This window comes from Protobothrops mucrosquamatus, unplaced genomic scaffold (assembly GCF_001527695.2).
Source record: "Protobothrops mucrosquamatus isolate PMUCROS unplaced genomic scaffold, P.Mucros_1.0 scaffold69, whole genome shotgun sequence".
NCBI classification, from domain to species: domain Eukaryota; kingdom Metazoa; phylum Chordata; class Lepidosauria; order Squamata; family Viperidae; genus Protobothrops; species Protobothrops mucrosquamatus.
In genome coordinates this window covers 1,215,543-1,236,643 of record NW_015386447.1, presented here as the reverse complement: position 1 = coordinate 1,236,643, position 21,101 = coordinate 1,215,543, and the positions used below count along the sequence as shown (strand labels likewise).

The 21,101-nt window shown below is 40.0% G+C and overlaps 1 protein-coding gene across 3 annotated transcripts in view; it reads left to right on the top strand.

The window, feature by feature from the left end:
- The window catches only part of ADGRL3 (adhesion G protein-coupled receptor L3), a 410,528-nt gene that overhangs the window by 173,430 nt on the left and 215,997 nt on the right, over nucleotides 1-21,101 (top strand). For all 3 annotated transcript variants that reach the window (XM_029283374.1, XM_015812132.1, XM_029283375.1), the window contains 4 exons: nucleotides 795-978; nucleotides 10,399-10,521; nucleotides 16,923-17,131; nucleotides 17,534-17,710. In XM_029283374.1, the coding sequence (XP_029139207.1) occupies nucleotides 795-978; nucleotides 10,399-10,521; nucleotides 16,923-17,131; nucleotides 17,534-17,710 (693 nt within the window). The remainder of the gene's footprint in view (nucleotides 1-794; nucleotides 979-10,398; nucleotides 10,522-16,922; nucleotides 17,132-17,533; nucleotides 17,711-21,101) is intronic.

Genomic DNA, 21,101 nt, shown 5'->3' with positions numbered 1-21,101 from the left:
CGGCCGGCCTGGCGTAGTTTGATTATGTTTTAGTGGGGGTTTTGTATGGGGTACTTTTAGAGCAGGCCTGTTATTTAATTTGATTTTAGAACAGAAACTTGTGTATATTTATCGTGGTTTTTATTATCGCCTGTTCACCGCCCTGAGTCCCGTAAGGGAGATAGGGCGGTATATAAATTCAATAAATAATAATAAATAAATAATAATAATAATAATAATAATAATAATTAATAAAAAAATAGAAAAAAGGATAATAAAAATATTGTTGAAAAGTAGAATGTATTTAAAAGTAAAGCTCTGATCAGAGTAATTATTTCTGCAGCAACCTATTCTTTAGATAACGCTACCAGCTACTACACCAGTTGTTATTCTTACTTGTTTTAGCTGAATAAACACAAAGTATATTTTGATTCTAGGACGAAGAATTAAACTATAAAAGCACACAGCTAATTAAAGACTGGTCCCAGTTTAAATGTTGGTTTTTATTTATAAAGGATGAGGATTACACTTGAAAGTAAAAGCGGAGGTCCATTGAGGCTAACATATAAGCAAGCTCATATATAAGTCTCTCTGTTTATAATTTTTATTGTAGAGATTTTAAGGTGGGTAATTTAACATGTATTAATTTACAATCTTTTTAGTTCGCAATCATAAATAATTTATCTTTATTTATTAAATACCTCCTGATTAATTTGAAAGGTGTTATTTTTGCTCCCATGTAACTGTTCATTTTTAAATCTTCACTAATATTTAGAAGGGGCTTGCCAAAAATCCATCTTTCTCCTCTTTTACAGGCCATGGTTGAAACAGTTAATAACCTCCTGCAGCCACAAGCTCTAAATGCATGGAGGGACCTTCCTGCACGTGATCAGCTGCGGGCAGCCACCATGTTACTGGACACTGTGGAAGAAAGTGCCTTTGTGCTTGCAGATAACCTCCTTAAGACTGATATTGTGAGGGAGAGCACAGACAACATCCGTAAGTAGCAAAAATAAATCTTCTTTCTTCAGTTGTATCTTAGTTAATTTTTTTGAGAACAAATAGTCCATTATTTGTATGTGAGAGATATATGGGAGAACTCAGTTCTACAAATCTTTAATGAAAGCTGACAAATACAGTGTTGAGAAGATCGTGTTACATGTTGTATTCTAGCTGGAATGAATGAAATATGATAGTTCCTGCTTAGTGAAAATGTCAAACACATTTTCATGGGTTATAGAAACCGTTAATAAGATCAGTGGCATTTCTCAATAGCATTCTGCACATTTCTAAAAGGAGGTCTCATCATACTTACTTGCTGTTTTGCTTTATTTAACTAGCATAGTTAATATGATATAAAATACATTAGGTAAATTCATTCAGTAGACTAACGATTTACTGTTATCAAGAATGAAGGCATATCCAATAAGCAGACAAGTAACACGGTAGATTCTTTGTAAATTATATTTATTGGAAAGGTAAAATACAAATGCCAATGCAGTCATAGGCTGCATTAATAGAGGGATAGACTCAAGATCACATGAATCATTAGTACCATTTTATAATACCTTGGTAAGATCACACTTGGAATATTGCATCCAGTTTTGGCCACCACGATGTAAAAAAAAAGATGTTGAGACTCTAGAAAGAGTGCAGAGAAGAGCAACAAGGGGACTGGAGACTAAAACATATAAAGAACAGTTGTAGGAATTGGGTATGTCTAGTCTAATGAAAAGAAGGACTAAGGGTGACATGATAGCAGTGTTCCAATATCTCAGGGGCTGCCACAAAGAAGAGGGAGTCAAGCAATTCTCCAAAGCACCTGAAGGCAGGACAAGAAGCAATGGATGGAAACTAATGAAGGAGAGAGCCAAATCTAGAACTAAGGAGAAATTTCCTGACAGTTAAAACAATTAATCAGTGGAATGGCTTCCAGAAGTTGTCGATGCTTCATCACTGGAGGTTTTAAGAAGAGATTGGACAACCATTTGTCTGAAATGTTATAGGGTTTCCTGCTTGAGCAGGGGATTGGACTAGAACAGTGGTGGCGAACCTATGGCACGCGTGCCAGAGGTGGCACTCAGAGCCCTCTCTGTGGGCACGTGCGCTGTTGCCCCAGTCCCGCCTCCCCCCGCAGCCCCCTCTTCACCAGTAGCCCCCCCAGAGAGTCGCCCCCAGGCGCAGCCTCCGTGGAGCAGCGCAGCCAGGGACATGGAAATCGGGCAGTGGGGACAAGACTCCGCCTTCGTGCCCTGTTGCGCACAGATTATGCTGCAGGACACAGGCGGAGGGCGTGGCAGCCATGGTGCTGCTGGGCCACCTGAGCAATCTGCGATGGGCCGTGGAGGAGGTGGGTGGCCCTGCGGGCAGGCAGACCAGAGCAGTTTTTGGGCACTCGGTCTCTAAAAGGTTCACCATCACTGGACTAGAAGTTCTCCAACGTCCCTTACTATTCTTTTATTCTCTCTGCTAAAAAGTAAATAAATGAATAAATGACATGAGACTTGAGTAATGGCTTATTGTTTCTATCCTATCTGTTACACATGGACTGATGCATTCAGAAATTGGAGTATTGTACTATTTTCCCTGCAGTAAAATTCATGTTAAGCACCAAAGTGAACTGAAGTAAATGTTGTTGTCTTATGGTCTCATTATGGTGGGGGTGAGCAGTGAAGATGTTTCTGGGAGGAATGAACAAAGAACATTGAGAGTATATGCCAAGAATATATAATGAACCAAGGCATGAAATTACAACAAGCAGGCATCAGCAATATGAGAGGATGCTAGAAGTAGTGGTAACATGATTTCATATTGCACAAGAGAAGACAATAGTAAACAACCCTCTGTACAATAAAACCACATTAACAAATAAGATAAATTGATGATGATGTAGTGCTGGATTTTGGACCTCTCAAGCTGGAGGGCATTCAATGTGCTATCAGGAAGAGCTGAGGATGGCACAATAGATTAAAGCCATCTATTTACTGATGTTAGCATGCAGGAAAATAAAATTAAATCTGCATAGACAGAATTACATTGAGAACATGGAAAGTAAGAAGCATGAACAAGGGAAAGCTCAACACAGTGAAAGACTAAATGAATCAAATACACATTAATGTCTTAGACAGCAGTGCATTGAAATGGGCTAGAATTTAACACTTTGCTAAAAAGATCATATTATTTATTATGCAAGATAGAAAAATCATAGTGTTGCTTGCTTCCAAAGCCAGAAAGCATAAAGCAAGGCAGTATATGCATTCAATGATCAAATAATATTGCTTAGACTTTGCAGAAAACTCTTTAATACAGACAGTTTTCAAGTTAAGACAGACACTTAGTGATGGTTCAAAGTTATAACACCCCTTCTCCCAAAAATATTTATGACCCTGTCCCAAAGTTATGTATGTTACAACACCACTGCGGTCATTTGCCCTTATGACTGACCACAGAGATGCTGCAGCATGTCCCCTGCCTATTTCTCCCACAGGCACTGGGCCTGCTTTGCTAGCCCACTTAGTTCCACATGCTCCTCCCAACCCCATCACTGATTATTCACTTACCTTACAAAGATCTCCAGAGTTCAAGATGTTGGGGTAGGAAAGGAGAATAGACTGGGCCATGTAGCAGAAAAGTGGCCGTCTTTTTCTCAGACACTGGCATAGCTGTTTTCCTTTCATTGCTAGATGCTAGCCTACCCTATCCCACACCATTAGCTCCATTAGTCTTACACTAGCGGAATTAATGGTGGGGGAGGGAAGGCATGCAGCCAATGGCAAAATTCTCCTTCCTGCAGGCCTCTCTCCTCTTTGCAAAAGCATTTTTGCGAAGAGGAGAGAGGCATGTAGGAATGTGAGATCTACTGCATTCTTTTGTAAGGATGGTTGAGTAAAGGAAAGGAGAACATGTGGGTATTTAAAGTAGGAGATGAAAAGGATCAAGTCAGTGACCATGGAATATGCCCATCATAAATTGATGCCCACCTGATGTTTTGCACTCCTGGTTTAAACCAGAGACAGCATTGCTATAGTAACCTGAGAAGGTGGAAATTGTACTTCAAAACATCAAGCAACGATAATATGTTACAGCAGGAATGTCAAATTGTCGGCCCGCGGGCTGGTTGCATCTTGCAGAGGCCGCGCCCACCCAGCTCCGGCAATGCGAAAAAAGTTGTGATACGTTGTGACATGTCACATGACACGGCGACTTTGACACCCGTGTTTTACAGCATATTGCTACTAAGCACCTTTGCTAATGGCAATTGAGTCATGTACGTATTGTCTTCAGTATGGAAGCCTTGCCACAGAAGCATGCACAGTTCTGATATTTTTTCCTTGTAAACTGTCCAAAGTCACTTAGGTGAAAAGGGTGATGTAGAAATTAGATAGGTAGGTAGGTAGGTAGGTAGGTAGGTAGGTAGATAGATAGATAGATAGATAGGTAGGTAGGTAGGTAGATAGATAGATAGATAGATAGATAGATAGATAGATAGATAGATAGATAGATAGATAGATAGATAGATAGATAGATAGATAGATAGATAGATAGATAGATAGATAGATATAGATTCACTGAGTAACTAATGTATTTTTTGCACCTCAATTGAACCATTTCTATGCCCATGTTTCCTGTATCTCCATTTTATAAGTACGAAAACTATTTCTAAAAGAAAATTGATGTCCCCTTTCTCTACTGAGGTAATTTTTACCATGTTTATTAAGAAGAGACTGAACTAACATCTTTAAAAGAATCCTTGATATATGATATTTCAACAAACATACCATTTGATAGAGGATTTTCTAAATGAGTTTAGGTTTTAATGCCAGATCTGGAATGGAGCCATACTTAGGAGATTTCAGCAGATATTATTTAAAAATGAATTTGGCTGTCTCATAAATATATCTTGGACTTTTGAATCTAGAATCAGTTGAAGTGGTATGTGTTAATTATGGTACATTTCAGGCCAGCTGTCAATTGTATGCTTACATTTGGTGAGACATGGCATTCCAATAGCCACAATCAGCTATTCTGTGGTTACAGACTGAATCAGTGAGGCCATTACTTTCTGGGACAGTAGTAGAGGCCACTAATGATTTAATCATGGACTGTTAAAATACAATGCAGTGTCAGAGTTCAATGAGCTCTTTACCCCATTGTGTCTGAAACATTTCCCTCAGGCTACATGGCCTGATAATTTGGTCTCAGGTGGCTCATGTCCTAAGAACATTATTAAATATACCGTATTTTTCGCTCTATAAGACGCACCTGACCATAAGACGCACATACCGGTACTATACTATTTCTCTTTCCCTCTTTCTCTCCCTCTATTTCTCTCTCCCTCTCAAAGATCCTTAAAATCCTTAAAGGTTATGCTTTGGCAGAAGACGTTTTCTTTTACAGATGGGGTGGGTGGGCCTGACATTCGCGCGCAGGCAGGACCCCGCCCACCGAGCCACCGCTTCCCCATCGCCCTCCACACCAGCCGTCTCCGTCTCCAGACCTCCCAGCTGACGGACGCAGGTCCGGTGCTCGCCAGCTGATGGGCGCAGGAGGTAGGCGCCGCCGCGGCCTCCCAACCGCGCTGCCGCGGCCTCCCAGCCGCTTGCTTCTTCGGCTGGAGCAATTGCAAGGGCTTGCATGGTCGAATCCTGCACGCGAATGTCAGGCCCACCCGACCATGCAAGGGCTTGCATGGTCACCGGCGGCAGGGAGCGCGTCAGCGGCCCTTGGGGACCATGCAAGCCCTTGCAATTGCTCCAGCCAAAGAAGCAAGCGGCTGGGAGGCTGCGGCAGCGTGGTTGGGAGGCCACGGCGGTGCCTACCTCCTGCGCCCGTCAGCTGGCGAGCCCCGGACCTGCGCCCGTCAGCTGGGAGGTCTGGAGACGGAGCCGGCTGGAGTGGAGGGCGATGGGGAAGCGGTGGCTCGGCAGGCGGGGTCCTGCCTGCGCGCGAATGTCAGGCCCACCTGCCCCATCTGTAAAAGAAAACATCTTCCGCCCAAGCATAACGCCAGCAGTTCTGTGCCACAGAGGCTTGAAACACGGAGGCGCGGGATGCGGAGCGGCGCGGTGGGAGGCGGCATTCGCTCCATAAGACGCACAGACATTTTACCCCATCTTTTGGGGGGGGGAAGTGCGTCTTATAGAGCGAAAAATACGGTAAATGCTATAATTGCTAGATGCCAAGTTAAAGGAGAGGTAATTGGAAAAAAAATATGCCAATGGTCTCCTCGTTAACTTTATTCCAATACTTGGAGAAAAGGTACCAGTTTGCCAGATTTGTCTGTTGCAATACCTGGAATTAGCTTCTTTCCAGGACTTAATTAATCAATCAATTAATCAATTAATTAACTGATCAGGAAGAGTCTGATTAGTTATTTAATTCATTCCTAATAAAAATGCATTCATACATATATCCATCTGTATTGAGTGAATTGTATGAGGTACATTCCATATAATATTTTATTTATTTTTATTGCAAACATATAATATATTTTATTTCCCTTTTGTACGGATTACACCTGCAGTGGCTTTTTTACTGCTTTTCTTTTTTATTAGTTTATATTATAAACTTCCATTTTTGTGCATAAAGTAATTTTGCTGCCATCAACTTATAGAAACATCAGAGTTCCAATTTTTTTTCCAAGTCTTTTTCCATTAAATCAAAAAAAAAGTTTATCGTTTTATTCCAATATTCACTTTAAGAATCTTCTGTATTAGAATATGAATCCTACTCCAATATTTCATTGCTTTATCACATGTCTACCATATAATATTTTTTATAAAATTGAGTGATGGAAGGGCCCATCATTCTAAACTCCTTGCTCCATGCAACAATCCAAGTTAAAGCACACCCAAAAGATAGCTGTCTAGGCTCTACTTGGACATATTTGGTGAGGGGGAATTCAACATCTTTCCAATTATTAACACTTAAAGGATTTTTTCTTCCCCTAACATTTAATCAAAACTTACTTTTTTTATAACTCATACCCATTGTTCTGTGTCCAGCCCTTTACATCTTTTCAGATATTTGAAGAGAGCTAGTGTATATCCCACCAAGTCAGTATTCCAGGTTGGATCTGTTACAAAATAGAATCAAGTCATTCCCATGATTCAGACATTGTGCTTCATTTGATTTAAAAATTTCATTTCCCTTTCTTCTAATCACACCACATTGCCAATTCATTTTCAGGTTGTAATTAAGTACTGGTCCTAGAAACATGAACTGGTTGGCCCCAGTCATGGCCACTCTTTTCACTTATAGAAATTTTTCTTTCCTGATCACTGAAGACTGAAGTAGATCAATCAAGATATGCAAAAAAAAGAGATAAGAAGGATCAAGTTAACTTCTACCACATCAGATGGATGGTGCAGGATAATATTATGGTAGAAGAATAAGCAGAGGAGGGTCAACAAAAGTTCAGTGTTCTATTTTTCTCTACCTGATAGAAAAATATATCAGTTGTCCACACAGAACCATCTATAATGTCTTGATTGGTTTAAATACAGATGTTATTCAATCTCTTAGAACCAGGCTCTGGGAGAAGTAGCTCTTTCTTCTATTGATGCCTTTTGCTATTGGTTATGAAATTACATAAGATGGTGGCCCAGCTTGGCGGGAGGAGGGGAACTGGGTCACGCAAGCCCAATTCCAAATAGGCCATGGCCCGGTAGTCCAGCCACTTGTGCAGCCCAATTCCGAATAGGCCACAGCCCGGTAGTGGGCTACAACCCAGGGGTTGGGGATCCCTGCTTTAGGGTGCCTATAATGTGTATTCATAAAGAGGTGGTTGTGCATAGTTGCATTTTGGTGCCCCTGCTACTTAGTTTTTATATTTGTTCAGTGGTCTAGGTTTTGATAAAACCTCAGTTTCCCCACTACCAGCCATGCTCAGCAGTAGACCTGTTTTTGGCCTATCTATTTAATAGATTTATATGGCTGCCCATCTCATATACATAATGCAAGGCAGTGAACAAGTAAAACTAATAAAAATATAGTAAAACCAGGATTTAAAAAACAGGAGCTGCCAAGAATCTTCATAACTTCCTACGCACTCAGAGTTTTATAAGTGGATAGTGCAGCTCCTTTTAGCATATATGGGTTTGAGATGTGGTCTCTGTATTCTTGTCCATTATTGCAGTGAGGAACTAATCATTAGCTACAACAAAACTAAAATAGACAAAAGCAGGGCTTTTTTTCTCATAGAACGCCCAGAACGGAGTTCCCGCACCTTTTTTGGATGGAACCTTGTAGGGTAGGCAAGGCAGGTTGTATGACATGTGTGAGTTCCGGCACCTTTTTTTTTTTTTTTAGAAAAAAAGCATTGGACAAAAGATATATTCTATCTATCATTCCTAGAAAATCAAAAGCTTCAGAATTTATCAAATTAAGGTTTTTAAACACTTGGACATATCCTCCCAAACCATGATGACCTGGTATCATCAGCAAAGAGATGTTACCACTAGGACATATAATTTCTCAAATGCAATTCTGCATATTACTAACTGTCGCAGCAATAACCATATTCCAGCTGCAATGGAAGTCATCAGAGCCAGGATCATTAGCCACCTGTTTTATATACATAGGTGTTTTTCTATTCCAAAAAAGCTCTAGAGATGTTGTTCAATCAAAATTTTTTAGAGCTTGTGGCAAGTGTCCCATTCTGTATCAGATTCCTTTCTGAGACTGGAATCTAGCCTAGCTATCATGTGCAGTTGCTGCTTAAAATATTGGAATAAAATTTCCTATTTTTTGTCTTGTTTTGGCAGCTCTATGGCCATCATGTGGGACAATTTTATCTGATCTGAATTGATGATACAAAGGGCCTTTAACACTGACATTCAGAGTGACCTAAGCAAAACCCCAATCTTCTATGGACAGGACTTATTTGGAAACTCATGTCTTGTACAAAAGCTTTCACTTTTGCCTTTTATGCATGTTTGCAATTCATTAATGCCTCTGAACAAAATATATATTGCACCTGTTCAATAAAATGTGTTTCTATTTTCATATGCCCTGATAACATTGCCTAATACCTTCTTAATCTATTCTCATTCCAGTTCAGAGGAGAAAACCTTTATAGTGTTAGCTAATAACTCACCAATTATCTGCTATGTTTTGGGGCCATCATCAGGTTTCATATCATTGCAAGCAGTCAGCCTGGGATCAGATTAATTCACTACTAAAACAAGAGACAGCTCGAAATAGTCCCTTCTGCCCCAAAGATAATGTTGTAGTCTTATACCAGGTTGGTGGGAGAAAGCAGTGCAAAAGTTTGAACTTTGATTTCATTATAAATAAAACTTTCACTTGGTACATGAGAACCATTTGAATTATTTTGTTAGCTTTATTAACTTTCCTACAATAAATTAACTCATCCGATTGCCATATTGTTAAATATATATAATTTGTAATATTGAGAGAAACTAGTTGACTTCTCCAGCAATTTCTTCTATAGAAGTATCCTATGTAGACTATATGGTTCCGTTAGCCAGGATGAGTTGAATCTGTATTCTTATTCAGTGTGATGGATAGTTGCTAAGGAGAAAAATTAGTTTTATTGCATATGATTGGGATAAAACTATGAGCCTCCATTTTGCCGGATCAAATGAAGAATTTCCCAGTTGTAATAGGAATGTTATTGAATATCTGAAATATGTGGAAACACAATTTTTATAGAAAGCTGACAGAGTCCTTGGAACAAAATGTTGCCTTATCATGGAAATTATGACATTTTGATATGGATTGATTTGGTTATTTTGCTTGTGTTTAAGTCTAAAATGATAAATTATAACTTGTATGGTGCTCATAAAACTAAGCTCCTTTCGAAGCACATTTTATCCTTTGGAGAAGCACGGCTAATGCTGCAGATAAAGGGATATCATTCTGTCATGCCAAAAAGATAACCCTCCTATATTGCTTAAGATTCAAAAATACAGAAGATATTGCCACATTGAGCTTTATATGCAAATTTCTATATCACAGAACCTGAATATAAGCATGTTTAATGAATTCTCTCTGCCTTGCAAAAGTTTGTGTTCATTTGCCAGCTAAGCATCTAAGAGAAAGAATATCACTACCTTTTTTTGTCCTTCGGCTATCACTACATCCTTACTTATGTTTCACTGGGTGAAATTCTTGCTAGGAATTGACTTCCTTCTTCCAGCCAATTTTCCCATGTCCAATTTGCAATGGGAAAAAATTGTTGAAAGGTAATATTTGGTGAGCTCCTCATGCTCCCTACTGTTTTGGTAAATGTCAAACAATACACGGCATATATATATATCCTACGGTATATATATATCCTATTTAACCCCTCTATTTAAGGCACATTGATTTGAACAAACTGTTCTTTCTCCTCTTGTCCTATAATGCATTATCAATACGTTGCATTTACACACATTCCATTTTTCATACTAATAGAGCTGGAAGTTGCAAGGCTAAGCACAGATGGAAACCTGGAAGATCTTAAATTTCCACAGAATACTGGCTTTGGCAGCACCATCCAGCTGTCAGCAAACACACTGAAGCAGAACGGTCGAAATGGTAAGCTCAGCTCTTCACTGATGGTTTTGGGAATGGAGAAATCTTTTCTTTTAAGTTTAAATCATAGTACTTTCATTATCTTTCTTGCTATAACACATTATTAATGTAAGTCACATTGCTTTATTGAATCAAGCAGACAACATAACAATGGCTGAATCCTCAGAACAAAGTTTCTGGATCCTTAGTTGCCCTGGTCTCTAGCAGCAGCAGCAGCTGCTGCTAAATGCCAGGTCAGCTTGCAACTGAGACATATTGTATATGAGAGGCCTGGGCTGGCATAAATAACTGAGATTGAATAGAATGGAGGTGGAAGGGACCTTAGAGGTCTTCTAGTCCAACCCCCTGCTCAAGCAGGAGAACCTCTACCATCTCAGACAAGTGACTATCTAGCCTCTTTTTAAAAATCTCCAGTGATGGAGCGCGCACGATTTCTGGGGGCAAGCTGTTCCACTGGTTAATTGTCCTCACTGTAAAGGAAGTTTCTCCTTAATTCCAGGTTGCTTCTTACTTTGATCAATTTCCAACCATTGTTTCTTGTCCTGCCCTCTGGTACTTTGGTGAATAAGGTGACCCCCTCTTCTTTGTGGCAGCCCCTCAAATACTGGAATACCGCTATCCCTGCCAACTTTCAAAATTCTCTTATGTATTCTCTTGCTGGCCAACCCCTGGCCAACCCCTCTGCTTCATATCGCGCAGGTCTTTTTCTGCTTGTACTACCTGGGATTCATCCTCGAATTTGGCTCTCAGTCCATGTGTGAACATATTGAAGTTCCATAGCTCGGGCGCTTGCTCCTCTTGTAAACCAGCCACCCATTCTGCAGCCTCCCCCTCCAGATTGGCGGCCACAGCATCAATCATCTCAGCTTCATCCAAATAAGCCCATACATAACAATTAACATGAGATCACACCTGGTTTAGGAAGATGGTCACCTTCCTGGGGTCTCCATCAAAAGTGGGTTTAAGAGGAGGTAGGTCAGGTGGACAGCAATACCATAGAGCTTGCAGTAAGCCAGAGAACTGGCTGGGGCGGCTGTAATCCCCCTCGTCGGAAAACTCCTGGTGGAGGCCTCGGGCTGGCAGGACGCCAATGATGATCAGGGCTAGCATAGCACCAATAGCACTCAGGGCTTGCAGGGCATTGGTAATGACCGGGGCTAGGTGAACGACGGTGCCAATCTGGGCTAAGGGGATGCCTGCATTGCTTAGGACTGATAGAATATCTGTAATATTCAGGACTGACCTGTCGTTGGGGTTGATCCAGACTGGCCTGGCATCGATGGCAGTTGGAGCTTCGCCATTGCACTGGGCTCAATGTCAGGTCAGGCTTTGGTAATGAGGAGACGGCCCACTCAATCACCACAGGGCTAGAGCTTCATCAGACCAGCGGAGGTTCCAGCAACCACTTATCCTCTCGCCCACCTGTAAATATCTTGCAGGTGGCCTGTCTCCTTTTGCCCATGTCCAGCCGATCAAACTTCTCTCTTAGGCGTTCCACTGAGTGGCTGTGGATGGCCATCAGATACTTCCACTCACCAGATTTGTCCCATGCTGCTGGCCACTTTGCCTTCATCGGTACAGATGAAGGGAGACCTTGTGATGAAATCAGTGGGAATTCAACCTCTGTAGCCTTCAGTGTACTCATTAGTGGCAGTGCAGCGTCGGACCACCAAGTCCCCGCAAGGATGATGACTTCTTCCTTCTGAGTCAGCCTCTCCACTGGGACTTCATGGCACTTTGGTCTGGCTCCAGCTGCCAGGACCACACTTTCCACAAAAGTAGCAGCCTGTGTCTCATCCGCTGCAGCTGCCCCCAGGCTTGGGATTGATTCTTTTCCATCTCTGCATCTTCCCTGAGTCTTTGTCATTCTCCCAAGGTTTGGGTAGGTGACTGAGGCTCAGGACCCCATGGATAAATGAAATTTGGAGTCTTGGTTTAATATCATGGTTAATGAGACCAGAAGAAATAAGAACTCTGAGGCAATTGCTTTTCTCAAAGAACAATTTTAATGGCTACATGATATCAGCACGAACAAAGGTGAAACCAAGACTGAAAGTTATCTCCCCCAAAAGATTAAAAAGTAAAAGTTGAACTCCCCACCCATTGATGTGTCATAAATCACAATCCCCAATTAACACCTTTGGCGGGCTTCCTAACGGTAGCTCCAGCCCGCCACTTAAGCTGCTTGACCTTGGTTCCCACAAGAAAGTTATTATTTTGACACAAAGTATGAGTTAAGCAGCTCTGCTTTCTCCCTGTTGCCTGTTATTTCCTTGCCATCTTCTCTCTTTAGTGGACCTATAGTTTCCTTGACTTTTTTCTTGTTGTTAATATGTTGGAAGAAACTTTTTTTATTATCCATGATTTCTGTTGCAAGTCTTTGTTCGTTCTGAGGCTTTGCTTTCCTGACTTCATCTTTGCATGTTCTGGCTGTCTGCTGAAAATCGACCTTAATTACGTGCCCCTCTTTCCATTTTTTGTATTTGTCCTTTTTGTCTTTCAGTTTGTCAGAGAGATCTTTTTGCAGCCATGCTGGTTTTCTCTTGAATTTCTTGTTTTTCTTTTTCAGTGGTATTGTGCTGGTCTGGTCTGCTGGTTTTATGATTGCATTTGGTCACCCTCCCCCCTCAATTTTAGTTTAAAGCCCTCCTGATGAGTTGGGCCAGTCTTTTTCCAGTACATTTTTCCCTGTTTTCGTGAGGTGCAGCCTATCCCTTGCTAGGAGTCCTTCGCATAGGAAATGCAGTCCATGATCCAGGAAAGTTTTCTTGGCGACACCAACCCTTTAGTCAATGGTTTATTTCTAGAATTATTTTTTCTCTCAGTGGGTATTGGCCTTTCGTTGGGAGTACAGATGAGAACACTACTTGTGCTCCTAGCTTCTTAACTTTATTGCCTAGTTGTTTGTAATCTCTCACTATTGTATTTTGCCCTGCCATCCAAGAAAAAAAAAGGACATGGTTAAATATCTCCTGGCTATGGGCAGAGTTAGCCTGCAATTCTAACCACTCCAGTTCTTAGAAGGTACATACAGTATATTGAGACATGAATAACACAAGGAAAGGTTTTATATATCATAATAGAATTCGATCCTGACTGGCTCAAGGTTGACTCAGCTTTCCATCCTTCCAAGGTCAGTATTCCTGTTCCCATACCAGGGGTCCTGTTGCATAGCAGTCTCTCAACCAGGACACCATGATTTTGTTGCTACACTTACAGTTTTTCAACTTATATTATTTTAATCTGCCTTCCTTGCATCCAGAATCAGAAGTGCCCCTGGGGTTCAGGACCACTTTAGGCATGAGACCAGCTGGACACTGGCCTGGTGCCTAAGTCACTCTCTCTCGGCTCTAGAAAGGAGCCTGTGGCAAACTATTTGAGCAGCCATCAAACAAAATTGCTTGGATTTGCTCTGAGCTGGACTTCACCTATGTCAGACCTATTGAGTTGACTGAGACTAGTCTGGCTTGTTATTTGAGAAGAGTTTGAGTCTTTTGGTCCCAAGGAAATTAACAGAATCCTTGGAGCAGCAAGTGTGTCTACCTGTGTATTAGATCCATGTCTCTCCTGGTTGGTCAAGGCCTCCAAGGAGATGCTGTATGGTTAAGTTCCGGTTGTGCTCCTTCAAGGAGATGATCCAATCTGTGCTTAAAGAATCTGCCCCCTCTTCTAGAAGCCATTATTGCACTGAATGGTAGGTACAATTTTTGTCCTATCTCCATCTTTCCCTTTTTTGAGGAATCTTGTTGAACAAGTGATCAGGCTATAGCTTCAGGGACAAATTATCTGGACTTCTTTCAGCAGAATCAGAGTTCTGGCTCATCTGGTCCAGCAGCTTACTCTCTTAGTGGCCAACCAACTGTACAAGGAAGCTTTTTAAGGAAGTTGATAATAGCAGAAATGTAGGAAAGAGGAAAGTAATGTTAAATTTGATCGCAGCGAAAAGGCATAGAAGGAAAGAGCATTATTAAATAAAAATTTATCCATAGTTTGAACTAAAAACATTTGTCTCTAAAGTAGACTAGTCAAAGACCACAGTTCATCTCTCTGCAATTTGTCTTGTAGATTGATTGAAAAAAATCCATTTATTAGGAAAAATGTGTCCAGAATGCATTATCAAAAGAAGGTTGCTTGCCAAACTATCTACCGTATTTTCCGGCATATAAGACGACTTTCTAAACCCTGAAAATCTTCTCAAAAGTCGGGGGTCGTTTTATATGCCCAGTCGTCTTATACGCCAGAAAATATGGGTATTCTATTTTATTCCTTTACACATGTGGTTTGGCATATTACTCATCAAGTTTTCTCTCCCCCCCCCTTCTCTCTCGCTCAAACTCTATATTTTAACTGGAAAAGTTGGGGGTCGTCTTATACGCCCAGTCGTCTTATACGCCAGAAAATACGGTATATTAAATGAAGTTGCATTGAAAACATATATATTAGGAAATATATGCACCAAAATGCATAGAACTTTAAAGATGTTCCTGAGCACAGTATGGGTGATGGAAAAAAGGCAAATAAGTTTTTTTTTTTTTATTTAGGCTTACAACACTGTGTGATCATTTCTGTAATTTGATTAAAGACTGACCAGAATTTAAGAAATGCTTGTTTAAATCATATACAGCAGGGGTGTTAAACTGCTAGCCCGCAGGCCGGTTGCATCATACAGAGGCCGCGCCCACCCCAACTCCAGCAATGCAAAAAAAAGTCGCAATACGTCGCAACACGTCACGTGACGCAGCAAGTTTGACACTTGTGATATACAGCATCATTCCCATTGTTTAACAACCTTGGCAACCTTATTGGAGAGGAGGCTGGGGAATTCTGGGAGTTGCAGTCCACTCACCTTAAAGCTGCCAAGGTTGAGAAAGCACAGATAGCCACAATATCTTCATTTTTTAGAAAGCACCTCACATACTGTACATCATTATGACCAGCTTCGCATTCAGTGGTTTTGGCAAGCAGCAGCAATGCTTTTGCAGTACTATATGCTAGAAACCTGGTTTCTATTTACTTTACATTTACTTCCCATATGGACATATCTGTTATGATTGGGAACCTATTAACCCAAGATGTAGCTTTGCTATTATGGCTTTGAAATTGGAAGAGCATACTCGGGAAGTGTGTTTTGTGTTGTTTTATATTTTCTCTATCCTTTCTTGTTTTATAGTTATTTATGGTCTGTGGTGATTCGGATTCCATTTTCTGACTATTTTGGCTTCGTGACTGCTACTTTTTTGTTAAAACAAGGACATACAGACTTTTTTAAAAATTAAAAATGTGTTTTTGAAAGGGATGAAGGGGCTGGATACATATCTGGTTCTTTGGGGAAGAGAACCTGATGCCTTTATTCCATTCCAAAACACCAATATTTCTTTCCCCCACAACACATTAACTTTATTGTTGTCATTGGCCAGTATTAATTGACCTGATAAATACCATCGTGATAAACACCAACTAGAACTGAAATCTTCATGTTGGCTTTTAGCAAAAGACTAAAGAGAAGGCAAAAAGGAAATGTAAATAAGACCAAATTATCAAACTGGCATTATTTTCCCAGCTTTACAAATTACAACTTTGCTTTGAAATCGCAGCACTTTTCTTCTGTTCACAGGTACCATTAGGGGCATAAATATTAATGAGTGGGTTCTTTTTGTTTATCCTATTTCGTCCTAAGTCACTTCTTAGCCCTCCTATCCTGAGGGTTTGAGCTTAAGACTGAACTACTAAACTAAGGAAGTGATAGTTGGTAGCACCTAGACTTACCCTAGTTGTAAAAGACAGACACCTCTAAACTGGTGCAGTAAATAGTAGTTTGCTAATGCTAAATGAGTCGCTGGGCTTGTGACTGCTACTGAGGTTGAAAGTAATGAAAAATGTGCATGTTTTCCTGCAAATACCTCAATTGGGGGAATAGGGGAGGATTATAGTTTGATTAAGAAGGCACGTTTATAAAATTGACAGAGGAGTGCAAATTGTCATGCATATGCCTTCCAAAAAGCCCCTCTAAGTCACACACAGATTATCTCATGGCTGAGCCTGAGAATCAATAGGCTTATATATGTCTAATTGCTTTTAATGCTGGAAAAGTAACCAAATTCCTATTTTAATTAGTACCAAGATCTAGATAATAACTCTCACACTGAGCCTGCAATGTTACAAAGTAGCGCATCTTTATATATGGCTGTATTAGAACTATCTTTATTGTGATTATATGTACAGCAACTCTGATTACTTACATTAACCACTTTGTTCATATTAGTAGGTTGCTGCACCACCAACCCTGCAACCAGTTCTGCAATTTTTTAAACCCCATTAAGAGAATGTTTTTGTTATAGAGCAAAAGATTGTGAATTAGAAATTCTGAGAACTGATTTAATCTATTACCAAATTTTCTGTTTCAGGTGAAATCAGAGTGGCCTTTGTCCTATACAACAATCTGGGCCCTTATCTGTCCACAGAGAACGCCAGCATGAAATTAGGGATGGAAGCCATGTCTACTAATCATTCTGTCATAGTGAATTCTCCCATCATCACAGCAGCAATTAATAAAGAGTTCAGCAATAAGGTTTACTTGGCTGATCCTGTTGTGTTCACTGTCAGACACATCAAGGTGAGGACTTGCTTCCCTGGCAGAAAGTCTCACATTTGGGGTGGGGTGGGGGGGTATTTGTCACTGTTCCTGAAAACATCATAGAAAGTGTTCACTTCCTCCCCTACCCACAATATATGACACTTTTCAGGAAAAGCCAACCCCCCTCCTTGAGGTTATCTTAGCTACTTAAAAAAAAAAATCTTCATAAAGCACTTGGGGTTTATAATTGTTTTGTAATAGAAATGAAGTAATTCTGCAGAGCTGACTTTAGCTCTAAACAAATCAAATAATTGGGCAAGGGATAATTTATAAAAGTGAGAATAGCAATGTTCCTGTGACGTCCATTACCCTCTGCTGCTAATGGTTAGAAGAACAGAGATGATTTAATTTAGTACTTCTTCATCTATTTCTTCCCTATAGCAGTCGGAAGAAAATTTCAACCCTAACTGTTCATTCTGGAGTTATTCTAAACGCACAATGACAGGATACTGGTCAACTCAAGGTTGTCGGCTCCTCACAACAAACAAGACTCACACAACATGTTCCTGTAATCACTTAACCAACTTTGCTGTTCTGATGGCCCATGTGGAAGTGAAGGTAAGTGATGGATAAATACATTTATTAAAAATAGGAAATGGTTATAGAATGGAAGGTGGTGTCTTCTGTATGTGGATGATACTACAGTTAAACACCTCATACTGAGCAAGTGATGCCATTCACTTGTCTACCCAGTGCCTGCCTGGGGACGAACCAGCTTTAACTCAACCTTGGCAAGACAGAATGGCTTTGGGCTTTTATCCATGCTTGGGGGCCTGGTGATTTGTCGTATTTGATAAAGTAGCACTCTCTCCAACAGAGTTGGTAGGCAATTTGGGTCTCCTAGACTCGTGGTCCTGCTATAGGAGCAGGTGGCAGTCATGACTAGGGAAGGATTTTGCACAAGTTCATCTTGTGTGTCATTGCACTCTTTCCTAGAGCTGGGAGCCTTGCTCACTCCTGGGTTATCACTTCTTAGCTTAAATGTGTAACATGCTCTACATGGGGCTGCCCTTGAATATTTCCTGTAACTGGTGCTGCATGCAGCAGCATGCAAAGTTCTGTGTGCTTAATATTTCACCCATGTTACACCACTGATACATAAGTTGCACTGCTTTCAGTTGTTTTTCCGGTACACTTTTATCACTTTTAAAGCCCTACATAACATGGGGTAAAGTTAGTTATGGAACTGCCTTTCCATGAAGGTACCTGCCCATCCAACCAGATCAGATAGGCTGGGCATCTTTAGGTCCCTTCCCTTAAATGTTGCTGTCTGGTGGGATTTTGGAGGTGTGCCTTCTTCGTGGCTGTCTTCTTGTTTTTCATTTTAATTTCTGTCTCAAATGACTTTTGAAAAGTTCTTTAGAAAAAAATTAATTCAGCAAACTCACCATTGGCTCAATTCATCATGTAGATACAGCTATTCCTAAAAATGGAGAGGATGTCAGAACTCCAATGTATTTTGTATTTCTTTCCTATGCCCTCATTTTCACCTTCTGCTATTCTATTGGGGGAAGGGGAGGCCTAAGGGTGTTCTGCTGTATACTTCCTTTGCTTTGTTCTATCCTCTTTGAAGTAGCTTTCTTGGGGTGTGAAAGGAATGTGCCTCTGGCCATCTGCCTTATCTCCAGGCGGAGGGGAAATAGCACAGAGAAACCTGACATCCTTGAGAACACCACCTTATCAGTTCTTTCCCACAACAACTTAACACCTATGGATTGGCTCAATTCAAACCAGCCTGATAGACAGTTGGGATGGGGTTTGAAAGGGCTCTTTTAATGTAACATTTCACGCAGGAAATCCTCAGATCTTGCCTTACTATCCTGCTATCAATACCTTCCAATAAACATTCCTGTTGAGACAATGCAAGTTTCAAGAGTTCTGCTTTCTTGGGAGGCTTAACTGAGGCAGGTCCTTACAGCGGATCACATTATACCTGCTTGTCATATAACGGCTAAAGGCAATTGGTTAATCTGTCTTTCAAGTTGTTTTATTATTGCATTCTCTTCTGTTTCATTATGACTATACATTTGGGGTTCCATTTTGTACACTGCTTTCTTGTCATTTGATGAAGGGTGCTTTAGAACTATTTTAATGAATACATAAATAGATGGGTGCTTTAAATGAATGCATAACTTCAGAGCCAAATGAATTTCATTCTGGTTTAATAAACGCAATTTAATGGAACTTGCTGATGCACTGTTAGTCTCTTGTCCTTATATTCATAAGAGGTGAACACACAGCTAAAGCAGAGAGAAAACAAGCTTGTCAGTCAGAGATAGATACTAGGGAAAATACTATAAATCATTGTTAGTTATTTTATAAATACCCTGATTTAAATTTATAAATACCCCTACAGTGATTTATAGACATTATCTTGAAAGCAGACTCTTATAGAAAATTTAATTGAGATTGTACTTTGGAGAGCAAGATTATAGAGTTACCTCTAACTTGGACTTGAAGATTAAGTCGTCTTTGGTTCTCTTAGATGCTAGTGATCTTGTCATTCCCATTCCTGATGCACACAAAAAGTTTGGATATGGTTTTCTTAATCCATCTTTAGAATGATATATATCATTCATTTTCTTAAGCTCTTACTTAGATAACCATATACTTAGTCTCTCTTCAAGCCATGGATTCAAGGTAGCTATTCTCATGCAACAGATAACATGACCTCTACTACTATGATCATTCCATTGTCTTGCTCACTGTAAAGCTTTCAAAACTTACTGTATTCCAGATGAGAAATGGGCAGATAATTACTTTAACCTCAACTACATAGGAACCAGGCTTGATGGTTTACGCTCCTTGGTTCTTAAAGGAAAATTACCAAAGTCCCCATGTGTATGAGGACCATCAAAAACACCACATGTGTATTTTTAGGCTTCAAAACATGTCACATTTCATGAAACCAAGGGATTAAGTCAGAGGTGTAGCTCTCAAAAACTGGCGGCTTTCAATAAAGTGTGTTGGCTTATAAAAGGTGCCACCAGACTTTTTGTGTTACATGATTAACAGCTAACACTTGGATTTCATAGAAAATTTTTCATTTCAGTCTAATGCTGATTCTGGGTTTTTTTTTTTTTCCTTTGAATTTTTTTTTTTCCAAAGAAATTTTATTATTTTTCATCATAAAAAACAATCATAAGCATAAATAAGCACAAAAACAAGTAAAGTCCCCCACCCACCCCCCAGACTTCCCAAACCTAATCCCAGGATAATATTCATATATAAGTAAACAAATACTAATATCTCTAACTCCACAATATATCTTAATTATATAAAAAGATAGAAAGAGTAAATAAAATAATAAAAAAAATCTAAAAACCTAAATTGTATTCTACCACTCTATGCTTCTTTTGAATATAAACAATCCATCTTCTCCATATTGATAAAAATTGTTCATTCGAATAATTTTTCAAATAAGCCGAAATCTTTGCCATTTCAGCAAGATTCGAAACCTTCAATCTCCAGTCTTCCATTGTAGGCAGAGTTGGGCTCTTCCAATTTTGAGCTATCAGCAAACGAGCAGCGGTTAAACAATAAAGCATCAAGTTTGTTTCTTTTGCATCTAAATCTTGCACAATACCTAAAAGACACAGCTGTGGGAGAAAAATAATCCTTTTTTTAAAAATTTGCTGTAAGTTCCACCACAATTGTATCCAAAAGGCCTTAATAACCTTACACGTCCACCACATATGAAAAAAAGTTGCATCTGGATGTCCACACCTCCAACACTTGGATTCATAATTCACGAGACATAGTTGAAGGATCCAAGTGCCATCTATAAAGCATTTTATAAAAATTCTCACGTAAATTTTGAGCTTGTGTAAACTTCACATTTCTCACCCAGATCAACTCCCAAGTGTCCATAGGTATTGTTTCTCCTATATTTTGAGCCCATTTAATCATACAATCTTTAACTGATTCAGCTTCTGAGTCCAGTTCTAAT